Here is a 23243-nt window from a genome sequence, read left to right as displayed (position 1 = left end):
GCAAATGTTCTGTTGGCATGATTGGAATAACTCACCTGAATAAAATCTCTTGAGTTCCTAGCTCAATCTTTGGAGAGAGAGAACTAAATTACATGGCTGCACATCTGTTGGTGCTAATTATAATTAATATTTTAGTGGTTACATTAATTTGTGATACATTTTGTGAGCTGATTAGATGATATACTCTGAATAAGAAAGCTTTACATGTTGTCTAAAGAGAACTGAATTCAAGATTGTGCTTGCATTTGATTGTCTTTGACATTTAGGAGAGAGTCATAGGCTTCCATGTCCTTGGTCCAAATGCTGGAGAGGTCACCCAAGGGTTTGCCGCTGCTATTAAATGTGGGTTGACAAAAGAACATCTGGACAGCACCGTAGGAATCCATCCTATCTGTGCAGAGGTTTGTATACAAAGTCACCTCAAAGCCCAGCTTTCATGGCATTCTGGGGTAAGCTGTTAGAACTCTGAATAACGGAACTCTGTTAAAGAGGTCCAAATTTGCAGGAAGGTGGGGGGAGGAAAGGAGAGGAAATTATCTGGTTTGATATTTAGAATTCTAACACTTAGGCTTAGTCTGGGATTTTTAAAATTGTTTTTTAAAAATTGTGGTTTTTTGTGAAAAGTTTATGCCTTCCCTTAATCCAGTTCTCTCTCTACTGGGACATATAGAATTTTTATCCTACTCAAGATTATGAAGGCTTCAAATACTATTTCTGCTAAAGCTAGATTAGTGCACCCAAAATAGGCTTACAAATTAGTGCTGGGAAAGGGGACCAGTTACATGGCAATTTTTCTATTAAACTCCCTCCTCTTAAAGATCTCTTCTTTATTCTGTAGGCTTTCAATTAAGGAAGCCATACAAATATTTCTACTTTTTATCTTGCTGTTCCTCTTGAATGAAGAGCTCCATTTTCTCTAGCAGGTGTGGAACAGCTCCTTCCAGATGTAAATCAGAGATTGATTTTAGTAGCATTAGGACCAGTTTATATTAGCTGAGGATCCCTGAAAACTTTTTTATGACCTGTGTAAGTCTTCATACAGAGTCTCTGGTTGTGTTAGAAGTAAAGCAGTGCAAGGGAGCACCAGAATGCTCCTCTGCAGAAGTGACATCCACCTCTCTTTCCTACTTTCTAGGTGGTTTAGTAAAAGCAACGCAATAAGGACTTCATTAATGGACTGCTAGCAATCTAAATCCTCTACAAAGCATCCACAATATATTCTGTTCTTTGTAGTACCATTTAATGATATTCTTGGAGGCCCTTGAAGAGGGCTAGCAGGTCCTTGTCTTCCCAGGGGGCCTGTGGAAGGGGATCTCTGAGGGCAGCATTCAAACCTGTGAACTCAAGTGGGGTATTAGCATATGCAGTGTGAAGAGAGGATGAGAGTCATAATTTATTCTGGATATCTGAGCTGCTAAAACAGAAACTGAATAGAGTGATGATTAGATATAATTCAGGGAGGTAATTTCAGATAATCAGATTTGTTTGAATGGGGGAGGAAGAAATTGGCTCAGGAAAAATATGCTATTTAAAAACTCCAGGAAACACTGATCATTTTTAGTGACAGTCTTCAAAAGGGTTTTTTATGCTTTTACTTAATTTAATCTCTTGAGCAGTAAATAAAAATCAAAGTGCAAGATGGCTCTCTTTGATTAGAAAAATGCTTTAAAACTGGGATTTGTGAGAAATGAGTGTATTGGATGAATAGAATGATGGATAATATCACCGTTATCTTTGTTACATCCCTGTAAAAGTTAAAGAAAATGAAGTCAATTTGAGCAGGAAGGACCAGTGTTACAGGGTCAAGTGCTGACATCTTCACTGTCACTAGTACTAATTAATTGCTGAGTCTCTTGTGAAACATGGTTTTATTCCACTTGAAGAAAACCTTAAGACTGAGGGTCCCATTTTCACTGTCTATGAATTAGAGCCAGATTTTCCTTCTCTTCTTGAAGCAGTATTTTCTTCTGCAGAAAACAGGAGCTCAGAATGGAATTTCTTGCAAGGTTGAGTGCAAATAACTGCAAGCACAGAACTGGTAGGACCTACAGAGAATTACATCTCAGCCTCAACTGCACTGTGCTGCCTGAAATTCAGGGGGGTACTATTGATCATCTGTGATAAAGAGAAATTGTTTCCTGAAAGCTGGGGTGATTCTTCCAGGTGGCTAATGATGGCTTTCCAGCTATTGGATCTAAGGTTTTGACTTTCCTTAAGTAAAAAACAAATTCTATCTAAAATACTTGTTTCCAACAATTTTCAAATTACTCCAGCTGACTTACTAGGGAGCAGTGTGGTTCCCTCCCACACCTGAAGGTTGCAGTCTAGCCAGGAGGAAAGCAGATAAATTTTGTGTTTTTTAATCTTGGTCTTTTGAAATGAAATAACAATAAATGAAGACTCCCATATGTTGTCAGGCTGTGGATCAGAAATGAAGTCTACAAACCCGTCTCTCAAAACATGCACTATGTTTTATATAAGTCACTGTTCTTATGCCATATACATTAGACATGCATTTGTCTTCCTGATTTGTGGATAATGCTTTATGTGCTTATAGAAAGTGGAAGAGGTTTATCATTTATTGATGTTGTCCTCTGAAGACCTGCTAGCAGTCCTAATGTAGCAAAACTTCTACTTAAAGAAATATAAGTCTTTCTGATCCCCATTATCTTCAGATACTTCAGTGTTATTTGTATAGCTGAAATGTGTATGCACTATATTCTGTGCTAAGTTTATTATTCCTGAGAGATAGCTCTGATGATAACTAATTATTGCAACTCTGGAACATTTAGATAACAGTGGTTTTGATTTTTGTTTTTCCTTTCTATATTGTATGTATGCAAAACAATGCAATTATTTGCATAGTAAAGTACCAGTATTAAGCAAATGTTTCTAGAATTAATTTTCCTTCCCAAATTCTAATCTGTTAATTTTACAATAATTATTTAGGAATATTTTTTTTTTTAATGTGACTTGAAAGCAGTAAAGACTGGAATTTTTCAAACTAGTTTTACTCAGTGTTCCCATAACTGTTGTCAAGAGGACACAGATACCAGACATAATGTCTTTATCAGCAATCACTTCCATGTTTTTATAATGGCTAGAAAGGCACAAAGGCAAAATTCTCTCCAAATGCCCAGGCCTTGAGTTAACTTCACTTTCCCCAACAAAGAAGTTTTCTTTGAGCCATAAAGACACTTATTCATTAGGTGTACTGGAGTCTATTATTGCTGAGCTTGTTCCCACTGTAAAAACTTAGGAGCATTAAGATGAGAAGTGGTATAAAGCTGTGTGACTTTCTTTAATTCTTTCTTTTCCACTGTAAAAGGAAGAACATAAGTTAAATGAAGAGAAGTAATTTGTGTGTGCTGTTTAATGACAAGGATTTTAAAAGTAGGATTTTCATTATTTTCTTACTTTAAGAATTGGCTCCGATTTTGAGCATCATGCCCAGTTTAATCTTCCAGGAAAAAAAAGTAAATTTAGCCGTGCTGAGAATGTTCTTTCTTCTTTGTCTCAAGGTATTCACCACCCTGTCTGTGACTAAGCGTTCTGGTGAAAACACCGCTTTGAGTGGATGCTGAGGTTAAATTCCCCCATAATTGCTATTGCCAGAGACTGACTTTCATCACAGTGTCTGACTCCTGCAATTCAGAAGATTTTGGGAGAAGTTGCCCTTGGACACCTGCAGAAATGTGTAGAGCTTAACCTGGACATTCCATCATCTTAATGAGAAGAGCTCTGTGGGAGTTGGTGTCTGGCTGGTAATTAGCAATACAATGGGAATCTGGACTGCTGAGTTGCTGATTAGCAGGGCATTTAATAAATGCCTTCATGAAGTCATAGCCTGAAGCCTGCATTGTCTGGTGGGCAGTGATGGAAGAACTGCTAGCACAGCTGGAAAACAACTGTTTTGGTTTGGCTTTATTCCTCTCTAGTTTCTTTCATGAACATTCCTTTCTAGTTCTTTCCAGAACAAAGAACTTCCCACCACAGAAAAATTCCTCCCAAGTTCGGGTAGTTGTATCAGATAAAACAGCTCTTTTGTTCTGGATCATGACACACAAATGCAAGGTCTCCTCATGAGCATACATTTTACCAGCTCATGTGCCTATAGAGGGCAAGTTCTACTTGTTTGATCATGAGGAAGAAAATAGCCTTGGAAAAAAGTTTAGTACCACTTAAAATAACATATTTCTTGTATTCCAAACTGACTATGTTGTGACTTTTCATTTAGAGAGCCTTATTTGTGAAAACATTCTTCTCAATGAGAAAGGAAAATAATTTATGAAGGCCTTTTGATACAGAAAGTTGTTGTGTTTCTTCCCTGAAATCATGCATATAATGCAGATGTGATGATTTTAGCTCTTTCTCAAGCTTATGTGATTATAATGAATCTGATTTGGAGCTGACAGGATTCCAATGTTGAATGAACTGTCCTTCTAAGAACTTTGTGCAACTTCATTAAATTTGAGTAAATTTCTTTCTTTCCAGGTGAGCTGTCATAAGCTGCACTGTTTCAGGTCTTAACTGGCCACTTTGAACACAAAAGTATTGGGATTTCCTGGAGATTAGTGAACCCTTAGGATAAAAAAATTACGCAACCAAACAATACCCCCCCAAAACAACTATCCAAACAAACCCTCCAGCCAAACTCCAAAAACCAGTAGGGAAAAATCTGTTATGTATAAATAGGGTCTAAAAGTTCTATTCAGTTCAATGTGTGCTATGTTTTATATTTAATTAAGAAAACAATAGTTTTAAAACAGAGGTTTCAGTGAAAATACCAGATTCTTGAATATCCCTCCTGTGTTGGATAAGCTGCATATTTACTTGTCAAGAAATGGAAAAAGTGGTTCTTTGTAATGGAGATGAATGTGGTTTTTTGATCAGTTTTTCCATTTCACTCTCTTTTAGCAGAAAGATTTGGATTACTTTTATTAAATGGTTCTTGGGAGTTCAGTAGTGCAGTGTGAACAGGGGGTGAATTCCCCAGCCATGTGGGCAGAATGCCTCATGCCTAAATTCCTACCTGGTAACAAATTCTTGTATTTCTACTGAGATTTCTAAAATAGTGTTGTTAGTTATTTTTATAAACCCGTACATAACTGAAGAATTTTTAAACGTGTTTTGTATGGTATTTGGAAGGGTCTGTGATGGTATTTTTCTGGCCAGTTTAATAAATAAATCCATTTGCAAAATCAGATGATCCTTGTGATGCCTCTTCCAAGCAGACACCAGGTGACAGCAAGGCGACTGTTTTTTTAAGGGCCAGAAGAGGGAACCGTGATAAACCCAGCTTGATTTGCCTTTGTCTTTTGCACTTTGAGGGTAGATATTTCTCTTAAAAACAGGGTTTGGGGCTGCTTCATGAACATTTGTTTTGCATGTTAAATATTTCAGAAGGACATACTTAAAAATAAAAGATAATTAGGAAACAAATCTTACACTATTTGCACCAGCTGCCATCCATGTCACTTCTGAAAACCCAGGAGTGCCGGTTCCTGAGCTGTTGGGCAGTATAGCTGCTCATATTTAAGCACATGGATATCAGCATTTTCAGGCAGGTGTCTAAGAGAGGCTCTGGAGATCAGGATCCTTTATTTCCTGGAGGGAATAAAGATATGTATGAGCTTGGCTTTGCAAGGCTAGACCTACGCATATCTATTCTTGGGCTGTGTCATCATTTATGATGCATGTTTCTACACTGGGCTTAATTACTTCTATTTTTACTTAAAATAAAAAATTGTGAGACTTTTTTTGGTAGAGTTTTTTCCATTAATCTTCCATAAGGAAGACATTTTCAGGTGTGTATTTATGTAATCTGTGCATGATGATACAGGTATATAATATATTATCACATAAGGATTTATTAAACGCCAAAGCTAAGCATTCGGTGTTTTTTATCAAATTAAGCATGCTCGGGGTAATGCATGCTTTGGAAGCGCATACTAGAAAATTCACTAAGCTAATCAGTATTTATGTTCTGCTTGTATTGATTTGTAATTAACATTTTCGGATGCTCTTACATGAGGGTTGAAATCATCCTCAGATACTATAGATACAACTGTTGACAGGAAATTTCACAGATTTGAATAGGGAATTTAATAGAGTTTCACTGACAGCTCACAGAATTTTTTCTTTTTTACCCCTCTCCCCTTGGTGTGAGTCATCTGAGCAATCCTAACTTTTCTGTAAGTTTTGTATTCCAATTTGCATCCCACTTTCCCTCCTTTGAGCCCTGCTGCCTGTCCAGAACCCCAGTGCAGAAGGCTCCCTTGCTGTGGAGCTGTAGGCTGGGCAGGACCTGTGCCAGACATGGTGGATTTTCTGGACTTGCCGTGAATGCTGGAGATTTCATGACAGGGTCTTGCTGTGCCGTGTGGGATGACCTTGAACTCATAAAGCCTGTTACTGATCTTGCCTCTGGCTGTGCCAGAAGGAACCACATGGCTGAGTCTTTTACACAAGACTTAATAGACACCTTTCAGGTCAAAATAGGGTATAAATGTTTGTGGAAACTGTCAGCCCTGCCGAGAATGCCTGTTGCCGTTTTTTTGGGGGGAGGCTCCCCAGGGAGTCCCCGGTGGGCCACCTAAGCTGTAAATTCCCTGATAGCAGCAGGCAGGCAAGGAGACTCCAGACAGCTTCTGAGGGTGCTAAATAGGTGAGGGTATATTGGGAGTCTCACGCCTGGGAGCAGCATGGTTTCTAAGGGGGAAAGGGGGAGAGATGGAGAGCCTAGGGAGAAAAGGGGCCAAGAGAGAGCAACGGGCTAAGAGGTCTCCCTCGAACAGCTTAACAGGGAGATTCAAAGTGGGGGCGGAATAAGACTTGGGCCAATGGGACAGATCAGAGGAGGATCACAGGCTTGGAACAAACTGTACATTTTCGAGGGGTGAGACAGAGCATACCATTTAGCTAAAATGTAACATCACAAGTGACGTTTCAGAAGCCCTTTCTCTTTGATGATTGGCTTTTCTGATTGCTCAGTTGTCTTCAGTGTGGGATGATGTGAGACTGTTCTTGCCAAGGCCTGCTTGGCCTCCAGAGAGAAATTAAACCTGAAAAGTTTAAAGAAAAAACCTAGAAAGAAGGAACCAGAGGATCTGCCACACCACTGGTCTCCCTTCTTCATGCACAAAATGGCAAAATGCTCCTGAAATATTTCCATCCTGGAGGCGACCATTTGTGCCTCCGGGGTTTTGGTTTGGGTGCGGCTGGTGGGGGGTGGGAGTAGAGCAAGGGCTTTGGCATCCATCAGGAAGGGTTGCCAGTGTGGAAAGGCAAAGACACAGAGCAAGTCACGTGCTGTGATGGGTATCAGAGGGCTTGGGGTGGGGGTGGTGGTGGTATGGCTGAGAGCACTCCCAAGATTCCATGGAGCTTGGGAAATGCAGGAGGGCCTCTGCAGTGAGGGGCTGTCCTTCAGCTGGGCCCATCCTACAGGGTCCTGTGGGAGCTTGCAGATCTAAATAGGTTTGTTTTCCTTTTATTTGCCAAGTGCTCCTGACAAATTCTGTTGTGCAGAATTTGACTTTACACATATGATATCTTTTTCATTAAATTGTTCTTTTTATGTCTCTTTTCTAGAAGCTAGAAATCTTCCTAATTACAGACTTGTCTGAGGGAGTTCTCCCAGTGCACTTCTGCATCTTAACATAATGAAAAATGTTGGCACCAAGCGGGGTATATATCAGGACAGAGAGGGCAGGCTTTCCTTTCCCCTTGCAAACCTTTGTGACTGACCCTGCTCAGCACCACCAGTGACTCCTGACCTACCCCATCAAGGTGGCTGATCATCAGGTGCCAACAAGGGATGTTTTTCTGCCAAGAAGGCCGTGATGTGACCAGACTCCTTGAGTGAGCCCATTCCCTGCTGCAAGGGGCCATGATGAGCCCAAAGAAGTATGCATCCCCTTCTCAAGACTGCAACAGAAGCTAGCGTAGGCCTATAGTGACAAATCTGCCACTAAATCCCAGATCCTTCTTTCCTCTGTATATACTTGTCTCATCAAGTGATTCTTTCCATAAAAATAGGTTTTATCGTAGGTTGGACAAAGAATAAATTGAGCTCTGCCTTTTCACCTGCTTTCAAAAATAAATGGTAACACATTTAGCCTGAAGATCTTCTTCCCTTCTTAATGTCAGTGTAAATTGACCACCACGAGGAGAAGTGTGTGTATGCCAGGTAGGCAAAAGTGGTGACTCTCTTTTGGGTTTGACCCAGAGTAGCTTTTCACACTCTGGAGCTTCTGCACAATTACATATATCTATATGTACATACAGATACATATACATGAACTGTGGAATGGGGGGGCAACTCATTCCACACTCTTTGCAGCCATATTTTCTCTTGGGTGACACTTTGAGGTTGCTACATCATGGAAGGGAGGGACAATACAGAGAGAGAAACTGCATGACGTGAAGTGTCTTGTAGACACAACACCACAAGTGTATCTGAAAATAAAAGCTCATGACTTGTTTTAACTTCCTCTGGTGTGGAGGGCCACAATGGAGCTGTGTATGGAAGAGAGCATGGCAGGTCTGCACCATGGTGCCAGTACAAGAGAGGATACAGAGAGTCCACACTACCCTTATTTATGTTTTTCTTGGCTCTTCAAGCACCATTTCTTCCTTACCTCTACAGCTGCTAAAAATAACCATGCTAAATTAATGGCTTACACTCACATTCAACTGTTGAAGTTGCACTGGTCACTCCAACATGGCATGCCAAAAGGGCTGCTTATTGCACATTTAAAGCTTATGTCCTCCAGGTTTCTTTTTGGTAGCTGAAATTGGGTAGGTAATTCTGATTGTGGAGGTGTTTGCTTTTTCTTGGAGCAGTGATTTCTTGGAGGAGGGTCAGCTACAATCCAGGGAAGGTAGGAAGGTGCCCATGTCTGAGGTGAGTAGTCTCCTTGAGGGCTTCAACAATGCACTTGTGGGTTATTTCTGGAGGACATTTGATGAGCAGAACTCATCACAGGGCTGGGATAGGTGAAGGCAGCATGTCAAGGCTATTTCTGCAGATCACCCCCCCCCCCCCATGAACACTCTGAGCAGCTCTTACTGCAGGGCCAGAAGAGGAAGCAAAGCAGTGATGCTGCTAACCCCTTTGAATGTGTTATTTTAATGAGTCTGACAGATGGGTACCGAGCCTATGTTTATTTCTCTGCTATCTGAGGTACAATGTTAAAAGAAAACAATGGAAAATGTATGGGAGCCACAGCTCAGTGCTCAGACAGCTCTTGGGCTCTTTTTAATGCCTGAGGCAAATTAAAGCACAGTTGTTAGACTGGGACACTCGATGGGAATTATGCTGGGGTGTGTGGGTGTGTGCATGGGTGCCTTTCAATTTAGGAAGTTAAAAATGAAAAATGTGTGTGAAAGCAAGAGTTAGACTCTTGATTAGTCTGAGGACATATACATGAACCATCCACTGTGTACACTGTGAAGTACCTTTACAGGTGAAGTCATGATGGAAATCAAAGCAGCCTGAAAATAAAACCAGTAGGAAAGTTGCCATAAAGCACCTCAAAGTAGTGCCTTATTTAGACATGCTGCTTCCTACAAATAAGACAGAAGAAAAGCGATGCACTCAGGAAATGTGAGGTGCTACTAATTTTCTTAGAAAAAGGGGCATGGTACCAACACCTATTTAAATGCTGTAGAGCTTTAACCCTCTGAGTTGATACATATTTACTTTTGCCTTAATCTGCTTGTCTTTCTTCTCCCTTTGTTTCTTTATCACTTTGTTATTGGTTTAGACTTGTCTTGTGGGGTTCTCTCAGCATGCTTTTAGAAGGCAAACAAGGAACAAGGATTCACCATTTCTCACATAGAACAGCTATGGCTGAAGCAGTCAAGGAAGGCTGGGGTTTTCTGCATTACACATAACTAAGTGTAAGTCACTGTCGTGGTATGTTATATTCTAAAAATAAATCTATGTTGAAAAAGAGATTAATTGTATGCATACAGAGTGGGGGTTAGTGAAATCTGACTGTAGTTTATGATGGAGGAAGTAGTGGAAGCTTGGGCAGGAATCCTACAGGAAACATCACTATATATTCATTATGGGTTTTCTTATATAACCTTTAACTAATAATTTTTTAGTGAAGTGGTTAGACCTGCAGTTTACATGAAGGTGTTTTGTCTCCATTTTGGAGTGATTCTAGCACTGTGCAGTTATTGCAAGATGTGTTCATACTGCTGTTTGGAGAACATTCAGCTCTCCTCCAGTGGTGCCATGAGCTGAATCAATGTCTCTGGTATGTAAAAATGGCATTATCCTGTCTAAGATACTTCAGTTGAGAGAGTTGTTAACACTGGTCCTGTATGTGAATTTTCTCATGTACAGCTGCTGTGGAGTCCCCCATGTGTCTGCCCTGGTTGATGACACCAAACCCTATGGATGCAGAAGAATTACAATAAATGAAGGGTGATTTGTACTGGAGACTGCAAGCTCAGTAACCTTCTGAGTTCACTGCTTACATAGTTCTCTGGAGAAGGGACCTCTCCCCAGCTGGCCCTGCATTCATCCATTTTTCAGTTTGGTGGATTTTCTTTTCAGATCTTCTCCCCTTCCTTCCTGAGAGAGGATAAACCCAGCAAAACAAACAAAACCAGAAGCCATCACTACCACTTAAGATGAAAAACTGCCTTTATAATGGCTAAAATCATGAAGAGCCAAATCCCACTCTAGGGAACATGAAGCCTTGACAGAACTGACTGCTCTGGACTGTGATAAACGATACATATTTCTATGGAGGAGGATTTCTGTGCTTTGAATGGAGATGAGACATATCCAAAATCAGTTACTTAATCCCATTAATATAAATTGAGAGTTTTTGTTGTGATGGCATCAATCTTATTCCAGCTGCCATTAAAAGCTGTCATTCTGGTGGACAGACAAGTCAAGTTAGGAATAGCTTCAGGAACGGATTTACCTCTCATGTAAGGCAAAACTATGTGTCACAACAGAGCATCATGCAGGAATACTCCCCCTAAATTACCTCCCTCCTTCTCAGCCTGGGCAGCATGCTCAGCCAGGTGGCTATTCCATGTTGCCACCCAAGCCTCAGGCTCTGGAAGGCAGATCTATTATCTCCACATGATGCTTCCCTGTGCTGTGATTTTTCAGAGCACAGGTAGGGTGGAAAAAGAAGGCCTGGTGTCCTGCAAGTTGGAAAACTGCATCCTCTATCAGGCAAATCAACACAGTGATTTCACACTTGCTGCATCACATAAGGGATCTGACTCCTCCCAGTTCTGCCCTACTGTGGGTACTCAAGGCTGTCACTATACTGATTTATTCCAGATTTTCTTTCAAAACTTGTCCTTGTAGGGTTTTTCAGTCTGTTGTTCCTAGTAAGAAACTGTATTTTTTAATGGACTGTAAAGACATAAAACAGTCTAAGCTTATATGACTTGTTAATTAAAGTCATACTCAGTAAGCATAAAATTGTACAGAGCCACCCAAAAAGGGTGATGTGCCAGTATGCGCAATTCAACTTGCATTTTAAACCTCATCTATTAATAACCAGCTTGTTTACAGAAAACAGACCAGTAGAACAGTTTAAAACTTTAATAAAAATTTACAGAAACTTTTTTTACTTTTCCTTACCTTTCTCTTAATGAGTTACTCTTGGAGCACATCAAAGCTGATGTTATTAGCTTGCTTGCAAATTCTGAAAACCACCCACAGTACCTGACTGTGGAATATTTTTCTTAAATTGGTGTGTTTCCCAGAAGAAACAGTTTCCCTGTTTAGTACAAGTCCAGAGCAGTGCTGGTTATGAATCTAGGCTTACAGAGAGAGTGTTCTGGGAGTAAATAGCCATTGGCTAATAAAGACAGTGTTCCACAACTTGCATCCTCCTCTTCCTCCAGCTACGATGTGGAATTAGAGGTTCATTAACTTTTGCATATGGAATTAAAGCTTGGTTGCAAAATAATTCTGTTTGAGCGTTAACGTTGCAGAATGAAATCTTGTTTTATGGAGAATGTATTTGTATCTGTTATAAAAAATGTAGCTTTTTGAAAAGACAAAAAATAGCATTACTTCTCCAAAGTGGAAAATGATATCATTATTTGCAGTGGAAAATGTCATTGCTGTGCTGATAGCTGTTGACAGGTACTTGTCATGGCTGTGTGCTGTGATGTGCTAATTAATCTGAAGTTCAATCAGATGGCATTTTGTGTTTTCATTTCAACTGTAAAAACACAGTATTTGCGACGTGTTGACAAGTGTGTGTTTAATTGCTCCATGGATATCTTTCCAACTTCTGTGTTTCCCACTTTGTGAAGAAAGAGGCATAATTAGCTCTCAGTCTACAAGGTAGGTTGCTCATTATTGTATTTTCATTTCCTCTGCAGTGATAAATCCAGAATGGTGACACATATGAAAACCCATCTTTGATGCTGAATGCCACCTCAACTGGATTGCAAAGGTGGTGAGTTCAGGCTGATTTTGCAAATCAAGAACATGATCCATCCATGGTAAGAGCTTCTTTTCTTCCTCAACTTCTCTCTGCCTCACTTCCTTTTATAGCTCTAGAACCTACAGGAAATTATCCAAGTGAATCGGACATTTAAAATGTCACCATATATGTTGGGAACAGTCTTTAGCAGAATGCTAAAGACTGTATCTGTTGTCTTTCTTGCTTATTTCCTTGAGACTGTGCTGATTTGTGTCATTGGTGTCAGGATCATGATGCTCAATGACGATCAAGCATTGAGCATCATGATGTTCGAACAAACAAAACATTCTCTAACCAGCTCAAAGTAAGTGAATTGGGCAGATGTAACTGGAAATAGAGTTGTGTTGTCTCTTAGTCCAAAATTGCTTTTCCCTGGACTCAAGGGGTTCTGGGTCTAAATACCATAGATGTTAACTCTTGTTAACTCTGTTAACTCTGGTACAAAATGTACATCCATGTTTAGACACTGAATTTTGTCCCTTGTAGATGATCAGGACAGATATTTTCTCCATAAAGCTTCTAGTCTGCATGTGTGCAGGCCTGTATTCAGTGACCCTGGAACTGCCTCATGGTCCTGTCGCTTACGGACCTGCCCATGGTTAGGAGGCAATTGACATAAAACTGAAACTAGTAGCACAGTTATCTACCATTTTCACTGATGCTGAAGGTTGCCATGCTGGTTCCTAGTGAGGAGTGCTTTGAATAAATCTACTAACCAGGATGAGATTTAGGAGACAAAAGCATGAAGATTACACACCCTTCTTCCCTTACAAGGATGATCTTCAGTTGCTCCTCAGATCAAGAAGAAGATGAAGATGATGGTCTTCAGGTGAATACATGCATTAGGCTGGCTTTCATAAGAATTCATTACATGCAATTATACAGAAATTATAATTGTAATACTTGGTTTTGGTTTTTCTCTTTTCCAAATACATTGTATGGATTGTTTTAAAGACAGATACACAAATATCTTTCCTCTGTTAGAAAATTGTTTAAATTAAGTTGTTTGCTGCTTGGCTAGGAGAGACCCAGGAGTGTTAAGACTCATGAGAGCAGGCTGAAAGCTACCACTGTGCAGCCTGGCTTTTTGTCCTTTCAGAAACTGTCTAGATTGGAAGCATCATTGTCCCTATCAAAGTGATTCATACTTGTTGATACCCTACATGACAGACAGAAACAATGAGGAGGTGGTAAATATCATTCTTATGGCCTTTCCTACTTGATATGGAAGAACCAAGGCCATGGTAGTAACTCATAGAACTTTCTTCTGCTCTCCTTCTCTGCACTGCCTTCCCCTGTTGGCTAGGCTTGCTGCTCCCTGTGGTCTACCTGCCTGTCCCTCATGTGCTCCATCACAAGCAGATCTATTTGAAAGCAAGACTGGTTAGTTATGGCTGTCTGAAGGTGGGTGCAAGAGTGTGCCTTGTGTTTCTTGTGTGGTGTTCAGTGATAGAGACACTTCTCGGGTAATTTTGGTGTTGAATTACAGTTCTGACTCATTAATTCTTGTTATGTTGAGAATTCAGAATAGCCAAAGTGTTTGAAGGATCCATTAATCAAGCTGTTCTCTTCTCCCTCTTCCCCTTTAACCTTATAGTTCTATCCCTTTCCTTAGCTAAACCTCTTATGATCCAAGCAAACTGAGAAGCAAAGCAGGGCCTCATCTGAAAGGGCCAAACTTTGGGCCTGAATTTCAGCATGCCTTCCCTGTAACTTGAGCTGGGAAGTTCTGCTATTCAAGTTACAAACTTATGCAACATCACAATAAGCTTGCCAGGATCCTCCCGCAAAGAATGTGCAGCCATGTTTTAATATTTGTAGCCTGTTGTTTTGGTTTGAAAGCAAAACCAGTGAGAGACTACAAGTCAGAAATATAATTTATTAGGAAAAAATAACAAACAAACAAACAAACCCCTAACCAAAATACATGCATTAATACAAAAGAAAAACCACTGACAGAGTCAGAATACACCCTGACACCCTGCTGGTTAGGGTGGTGGTAGCAGTCCAGATGAAATGGTCTTGTTGAAACGGTGATCCTATAGAAACCATCTGGTAGCTTTTGTCCTTTGGAAACCAGTGGGTAAGGGCAGCTTGTTGTGTCCCAAAACCCAGATTATATCCAGCTGGGGATGCTTAGCTCCTCCCCCCTGGGCGGAGCATCTCACAATGGGCTGGTATCAGTCTGTATCATGCAGTGGGTCCTTGATCACCCATTAAACAGAAATGGCTCCCTGAAGGAGTTATCTCTGAGGCATGTGGAAAGACATTGATGGGCCCATTAATAGGAGATAAGGAAAAAAACGATGCCCCTCCTGGTTTCAACAATTCTTGAAGATGAGAATAGAATACATCTTTGTATTGTAACCTATGACACCTATATAAAAATAGAGGGGAAATGATTTAATTAAATACAGAGAAAAGGAGAAATAGGACATATTTCTCCTGCTCCTTTCTTTGCTTGAGTAAGGACCAGCCACTGTGATGTGAGATATCCTCATCTGAGCCTTCTGCTTTTCTTTTGAAATGACCATAAAGTTATTCTGCTTTTCTGCCTTCAAATGCGATTTATTTAAACATTTATTTTTAACTCACAAGGCTAAGTCAAATGGTTTTGATATGTAGGCTCTTACTCTGGTACTTGAGGGAAAATACATTCATTTGTTTTCACACACTGATGTATAGGCAGCAATCCCATTATACATATAGAAGCTATTCCCTCTCCCCCCTGCATTGTGACTGTTTTTGAGTATAATAGCCAGTGGAATGAGTATCTTGCAGAAGTATTAAGAAACATGAAAATTATTACCATCACAATTGCCACAACTCTCATGTGACATGTGCAGTTTAATGTTTTTATCTTGTTTGAAAGTCTTTTACAGACTTAGTTCCCTGTCTTGTGTGTTTGTGTCTTTGTACAGAAGTAATTTATTTCTCCACATACAATAAATAGCAGGTATGTGAGGACAAACCAGCCCAAAACTCAATCAAAGGATATAGTTACAAAGATGCTGTGTGTAGCCACAGCTCTCTCCACGGAGAGCAGCAGGCAAGACTTTCCCAGGCATTTTACTGGGAAAGGCTGTGAGAAGATCAGAGAAAAGAATGAGAAACAGTTCTTATCTCCACTTGCTGCACCTGTTGTGCACATGTGGAGTGTGTTATGGAGATTTGTTTACCAAAGGGTGATTTCTTAATTGGACATTTAGATTCATTGACCAATTAAATCTGTCTGTATCAGACTGCCGGTAAGGGGATGAGTTTCTTAATAAGTATAGTATAATATAGTATAGTAGAATAAAGCAGTTGATCGGCCTTTTGGAATCACGGAGTCAATGCTAATTATTACCCAGCTAGGGACCCGTGACGACAGCTATGGCTTTTGCCTTAGATTTTTGAAAATGTTCAACTGAGTGGTAATGGTTTTATCAATCAGGTTAAAATGTGGGTTACTGTTAATGAAGATAGCTGGGATCCTTTCAGCCACAACAGTACCTGATATAAATCACTGATACAAAAACTTGTACCTCAGATGAGGATTCATCTCCCCTTGCTTCAGGCATCTAAAAATGTGCTTCTAATCAAAGTTAGACATCAAGCTCCCTTCTAGCCATCAAGTTGTTGCAGAGAGAAAGGATAAGAGAGACACCTACAAAGGGCCATTTTTCCCACTTTTCTTAGATAGATGTCTTAAAAGGCAATGGTGAGTGAGATGCCTTCCCTCACTCTGCTGATGCAGCTATAGGCATCTTCTCAGAATCTGAGCCAAATATAGACTAAGTTTGATAGAAAGCTCAACTGTAACATAAGCAATCTTTAGACTGCCAGTCTCAGGCGTGAACAATGTCCCAGGCTTTTGAGGCAGGATGACACTTGTACTGATCTTGTACAAAGTCACTGCAGCTTGCTACTGGGCACTGAGTGCCTCAAGCATCACTTCAGAAGGAGCTGGCCCCACAAGTGAGTGTCAGTGGCACATCCATCTGCATATTTAACTTTATTCAGGATGCTCAGAAGCAACAGTGGGGAAGGTCACAAACATGTTCCCTGGTGTAGGAGCTGGGGAACTAACTCATGTCTTCTGCTTTCTCTTTTTTTTTTTTTTAATTTTATTCCCATCATCCCACCCTGCACACTTGACTGACGTTGAATACAGCCCATTCCTTGGGGAACATAACTTTCATTTTTAGTAGGGAAACGGTCTTGCAATCATAAAAAATTGATGGCTGTCTGATGCAGCTGTTAATTTTGCTTGAGAACTGCATCATTAACCTACAGCACAATGTACCCATTATGGGCACATTTATAAATGGGAGAGAGTGTAGAATTCAGTTTCTAATTTCTTTCTTGTGGAGACTCATAAAACTCACAGGGAAAACACTGCCTCTGACATGTTGCCATGGCAAACTTCTCCGCTTCTGTAGTTCCTTCCAGAAAAAGGATTGCTCTCTGTGGCCTTGTCAATGGAGTACCACAGAAGAGAAACCTTTCTGCTGTTCCTTTTCCAGGTGGGTGACTTTGGCATCTCCGTAGTGATGCCAGATATTGTGAGAAATATGCCCATCACCACGTGCAGCAGCCCAGAGCTGCAAGTGACCTATAAGGCTCAGTGGTGTGAATAACTGGCAATTGAGGTGTGAAATGCCCAGCCTGTCAAGCTTTGGTCACCAGATGTGAGTGGACCTGGACACCCAGGAAAATACTATTTCTCATCTTCACAAGTTTCTGAGATGCTGATCATCTGGAATCTTGAATCTCCTGTCTGACCCTCTCAGCCCTCACAGAAGGCATTTGCCAACTTCAACATTCCGGTCAAATAACTTTGTGAGTTACACCCATGATGTGACCTGAAACAATAAGTGTATCCTGAGCCTCATGTGAGCTCACGTCACTAATAATGGGAATAGAAGGGAACATCTAACACAATGTTGGGTTCTCCCTGCATCACATTTACTGTAAGCAGTGTTTTACTATCTTCACCCACAGCAATAAGCCCACACATGTATGTCCTGAAGGACCAGGGTTCTGTCCAACTCAGGAAGACAATTTCCTACCTCAACACAAACCTATTTCCTCATGACTGTCATTGTCCTACCTATCTTCATGCCTAATTTCTTCATCAGTGAAGAAAGAGCAGTACTTTTTCCTCTGTTCATCTCTTTGTTTAGATTAAACAAATTTTATCATTTATAACTTAAGAAAACCTTATGTTAAGCTGACAAAAAATGAGTGAACCTGGACCAGTTTGCTGTAGTCAATGACTGAGACCTGCTTTTTATTATGAATGGTAAACTTTTCTGTCAGGCATTTTAAGTTTGGACTTTTTATGAGCAACAGATAAACAAGATTTTTTTCTGTATATTTCAAGTGAATTACATCAGCTTGAAGAAAAAAAAATCACCATTTCACACATCCAGGTTCTTAGGTGTGTTTAGTCCATTTCAGTAATTCAGTGGTCGAGGCACAGTTAAATTTGTCTAGCTATGAATTCTCTCTGAGATGACCCTGTATCTTTGAAAGGGACTAGAAGGTCACAGCTAGCAGCCTGGTTCTTGGTTACTGTCCTAGGTTGACTATATGATGCTTTTATCCTCAATTGTCTTGTTCTGTTTATGCTGAATAATAAGTTTTGCACCTTTGAGACTTGTTCCAGAGAGTGAAGAGGGAGAGAAGAAGCATGCAGTCTGTTTTCAGACACTGCACTCACTCCTCCACATTCCTGCTCCTGGACTGTGTTGTCTGTGGATGGACAGACAGTGGGACAGAGCTCTCCTTTGCTTTTAGTTAGTTTAGCTAGCTGAGGCAAAGAAGTTCCCTGGACTGTGGTTTTTTCCTTTTCCCCTTTTCTTTGGACCTGTTTAAACCTGCTCTGGACTGAACACCCACAAGAGCAGAGGCAGCTCACACCTGTGGCCCACAGGACCAGGCCTGGGCTACGACATTTCCAGCACCGGAGGGTCTGATCAGAGACTGAGTGAGCTGAGCTTCAACCTGGGGAGGGACTTTCTGAGTTTGTCATCTCTTTGGACGACAAAGTGAGAAAGCTGCTCCTTGGAATAGCAAGAGGTTTTATTGTTTAACATTGTTTAGGTTTTATTATTTAATAAAGAGATTTTTTCCACTTTTCTCTAAGGAGGTATTTCCTCCCGGACTGGTTGGGAGGAGGGGTGGATTGAATCTGCTTACCTAGAGAAGCCCCTTTTGGGGGGTCTCTCTAAAATTTGCCCTTAACCAGGACAGTTACTCCTAAATACATTGGAGTTAGGGTTGCTCAAGAGGAATCTTATAACTTAGAGAAAAAAAATGGAAAATATTCCAGTCTGTGGCAAAAAAGGTGGTTGTGTAACAGTTGGGTACCTTAAGCAGTACCATTTGTTTTATTCTGCCAGTTCTTCAGAGACAGTGACATTGGTAGGAACTGTGAAGAGTGAAAAGCAGTAGCTGAAAGCTGACTGCCAACAAACATCTTGTTGATCTATGTGCATGCATCATTTACAAATAACCTCAGAGGTGTTTCCTGGTAAGGTGTTTGCTGTTCTCCTAATTTGAAAATGATGGCAACAGTACTCCAGTTATGCTGTGGCCTTATATACTTTTAAAACACATAGGTGTGTAGACAAGAAAAATGTTTCCAGAGCCTGTTGAGAGCTTGTAATTGAACATGTTATTTCTCAAGCCTACTTCTAAAATTTCCACTTCTCCTTGTACACTCACTATGGAAATTAATTTGATACAGAAAGGTTATTCTTGGCAAAACAGAAATTTGTCTTTGGGACATTTCATAGTGCAAACAGTCACTAAACCAGACTTTGCTGTCCCAGCAGCATATCCATAAACAACTGGCAGTGAATAGATATCTTAGAAATACCACCCTTTTTAGTTTTTATTTTTTGTTTAGAAAGCAAAAAAACTGGAGAGATTTCTTTGCTCAGGAAAGGAGAGGACTAAAAGTTCTGGTGATGGCTGAGCTTAGCAACAGTAGACGAATAATGAATTACATTCAGTTCTACTAATGCCCTGTGTACCAAATGTAAAGAGGCCTGCTGTTTAGCTGCTCCACTCCTAAGCTGTAGGATAAATGTATTTTCCTTACATCCCCAGCTTCCTCTCTATAACCACTGACATATGTGTCTTAAGGGACTTACACCTTAAAGAAAGAAACCTACAAGGTTGTGTCTACCAGTAAACAGAAGGGACTGCCAAAGTGCCTGTTCCCAGCATGTGCTTGTCAGGAATATTCTGGAGTCCTGCTGTGTGGCTGAAGGTTGTTGGAACTACAATAACACAAACTAGACTGAGTCTCTCACACTGACCTGAATGACTGTGGAGAGTCCTCTCATCCTGCCCTCTTACCTTGCCTTGTCTTGGTCTGTCTTGTTTCCTTAGCTTTTAAGTGCTGCAAGGAATAATAAGTACTTTTAATCAAGTAAGTATGAACAAAGGAAATATTTTTCAATTTGTTGGAGTAATGGAGGTCATGGGAGATTCCCCTTTTGGAGCAAATATATTAAAGTTCTATAGAAGCATCAGAAATGGACTCAGCCACTTGAAGGTTAGTGTCAAAGCTGTACTGAGAAAGCATGTGAAGTGTCACATAAACAGAAGAAAAAGCCCTGAATGCTGTGATTTTTCTCCCATTCATCTCTGCTTTCAAAGCAGCTGAGGACCTCTGAAGCTGAGCTTAACTGCAGCAGGCTTTGTACCCTACATCTCTGTAAGTTGTTATCTGAAACTGGCATCCCAAGGAAACTTAGAGGTTCTTGTCATGTGAGCATATTTTGTGGCCCAGGGTCTTGCTCTATCACCATCACAGCTTGCCATCTCTGTAGGGATGGGTAAAGTGCTTTTGGGCTCATTGTTTCCCACTGCACCATTCTCCAGACTCTAAATAGCACAAGAAGATTAATTTCTCTTTCATGTTGGGATAGATCCTGCCATCTTTCAGCAGCAGCACAAACTCCACAATCAGATCTTGCTAGGAGTCCAGTCTTGGTCGGATCTATGATGAATGGCAACTTAAAGGGTCCTGACTGTCCAGCCTGGATATTCTCTCTCTCGAGTGAATAAATTTGCTCTTGGCCAGGGGGACTTTTGTATTGCACATAAATATCTCTTATAAACTAAACTGGGATGAAGTCAAAAATAACTACTGGAGCTTTAAGAGAGCATGTCAGGATTTTGCCCTGTGAACCTTAACAAGAAAAAATAAACTCTTTCCTCACTCTGGATGGAAGTCTATTTTTCTTATTACAAATTAAATGACAATGACAAAACTCTGACCTTTTCCATGCCAAAATCCAATCCCAAAGAAACAGAGTCACTGGAAATCTAATTTTGCCTTTGAGGCTGAATAATTATTTGATCATGCAAGTGTTGGCCAGTCAAACAGTTCACTTTCTTGCATGGCTGCTGTTCCAGTTAGGAATGTCACCTCAGAGAATAGTCAGTTTAGAGTTTCAACTGAGAAGCTGTAGAGAATTTCACACATTAAAACTGGATTCACTCCCACACCTGTTTCTTCAGCAAAAGTAGGTGTCTGTATAAACACAAAGAAACAAAGAGCTCTTGGAGGGATGGGTTTTATAAACAGCTACCTAGATTGCTCGTAATATGATAGAAATCTTTCCATGGCAGATATTTTACACAGCATCCTTTTTTTAAGCAATGTGTATTTGGGATCTACTACTACTCAAAATGTCTTGGTGACAGGATGGCAAAGCCAAGTAGCTGCAATGCTGAAGGGAGAAGGCACTTCAGGCACAAGTCAGTCCTACGGCTCTAACATAGAGAGCAGTAAGGCGGAGCATGAAGCAGGGGGCCAGGGACACCCAGTGGAGCTGGCAGCAGGAGCTGCTACTTGCTCACATCCTCCCGCTGCCTTAGACCAAGTAGCAGAAACTGCACCAGCCTGGAGGAATGCTCTGCATGGGAGCTGGGCTGTGCAGTGAAAAAGAGCCCACTGCGCTCTTCAGGCACTCAGCCTATCCCAAAAATGCACAGGCTTGTTTGCATCATCTTTTCTTCAAAATGTGTAACAATAGCTGAAATGGCAATCTTTTTGACTTGCCATTATGGTTTTCTGCAGTGCCAATGGAAAAGTGCAGGAAGAGGTTTTATGTGCATTTGACATCCTAGAATTTTTGTTCCCAGCAGTTTTGCCAAGGGGCATTTGGAAATTTTGACCATTTGTTCGGAGTTTTGAGATGACCTTCAGCCTTGCTAGATAAAATATCATGCATTACTGCTGGCCACACCTCATACATTATTTCTGTCCCAGGCATTCTGCTTAAACATCTGGAAATACTTGTCCCTGAATGATAGTGAGGCACCTAGATAGATTATCCAGGAGGACAGCATTATATTTGTTACTGGAAAAGTATTTAAGAAACATCTAGAAAACTGTCAGTCAAGTGTGGCATATACCAAGTTCATCCCTGCAAGGATCAGATCCTTTCCAGCTCTTCATGTGTGAATTCTATGTACAAAATTTCCCAAAGCAATGCGGGCATGCCCACTGTAGCATAAGCATTTGTGTTGTAGCCTCTCTGCATATAAAATATTCTCTAGCAAGGAATTCTTTTCAAAATAGCCTTCTGTGTAACTTGCCACATCCTTCTCAATGGCATTTTTCCATTTCTGCTGACACAAGGGCTCATTTGTAGTTCTCAGCAGAAGTAGTCTATGTTATAAATACTTCCTTTCCTCCTGCCAAAAGGTAAAGGTAGAAACAGCAAACTGGTTAAGAAAGGCATTTTGTTAAGAGTATGTTTCTCAGTATGACACGTGGTTTGGAGAATATTCTTTTTATGAAGAGCACTTTCTCTCAAAGGGGAGTATCTCTCAGGGAGAATAAAATACATGGACTTCTGCCACACTCCTTTCTGTATCCAGAAGCCCCTAAATTCCAGTAGGCTATTTTCCTTCTACTTCTCTCTATTTGTGGCTTCTGGACAAACCTCACTCATCTCCTCTGAGCTCAAGTTAAGTGTATCAGAGCATAAAGCTCCAGCACAGACTGGAGCCATTCCTTGTCTTATGCATCTCTGCCTGATCTCTGATCCTCTGACAAAAATGCAAACAAGAAAATGTTTTCAAAGGATTTGTGACGTCTGGGGAAAGAAAGAATTTCCAACAAGCTACCTTCATCCCACCACCTGTCAAAACTCTTCCAAAAAGGCCACAGGGGTAATAATATTTAATTAGTAGTAACAGAGAAATTTTACTCTGAAATTACAGAAAATACCCCTTTTCTTTAATTCCTCTTTCGAGCAGTACATGTGGTGGGAAAGCCCTTACTTCTAAAGCAATGTCACAGTACCCATCAAGGAGCTTGGTGTCATTATCAAGCATGACACAGTACAAAGTACCACAACTCCATCAGAAAGCTGCAAGAGAGATTTATTACAGCAACATGTTGCTTTTGTACTTTTTCAAGATATTTACATTCATCCAACATACACATTCACTGCCCATTGGTTATAGGAAAGAAACAAAGTTCTCCTTGGGTGACCAAGGAGCCATGTCATTCTCTGAGCCAGCTAGAGTCTGTATCTCTTAACTTTCTCTCCTTCATCATGTCTGCATGGTGACAACCTTGGTGTCTTCCTCAGGAGAGATATGAGGCTTTCCTTTATCTTCAGGAGGCCTTTGCTGGCTCACAAGAACAGCACAGAATGTGTCTCCTACAGGTAAGTGCCTTTGGTGGGGGGCAGCTGAAACACGGTGTTGTGGGCAGTCTATTTTGGCCAAGGCCTGGTTTTA

At 40.6% G+C, this 23243-nt stretch overlaps 1 protein-coding gene across 2 annotated transcripts in view; it reads left to right on the top strand.

Moving 5' to 3' along the window:
- Positions 1-5085, top strand: part of TXNRD1 (thioredoxin reductase 1) — a 35470-nt gene extending 30385 nt beyond the window's left edge. For both annotated transcript variants that reach the window (XM_064732355.1, XM_064732348.1), the window contains exons 13-14: positions 267-401; positions 3522-5085. In XM_064732355.1, coding sequence (XP_064588425.1) covers positions 267-401; positions 3522-3584 — 198 coding nt within the window. In that variant the 3' untranslated portion in view covers positions 3585-5085. The remainder of the gene's footprint in view (positions 1-266; positions 402-3521) is intronic.
- Positions 5086-23243: the final 18158 nt, after the last annotated feature.

This window comes from Zonotrichia leucophrys, chromosome 1A (assembly GCF_028769735.1).
Source record: "Zonotrichia leucophrys gambelii isolate GWCS_2022_RI chromosome 1A, RI_Zleu_2.0, whole genome shotgun sequence".
NCBI classification, from domain to species: Eukaryota; Metazoa; Chordata; class Aves; order Passeriformes; family Passerellidae; genus Zonotrichia; species Zonotrichia leucophrys.
Note: the sequence above shows the minus strand (reverse complement) of the source record. Positions and strands in the feature narration are given on the sequence as shown.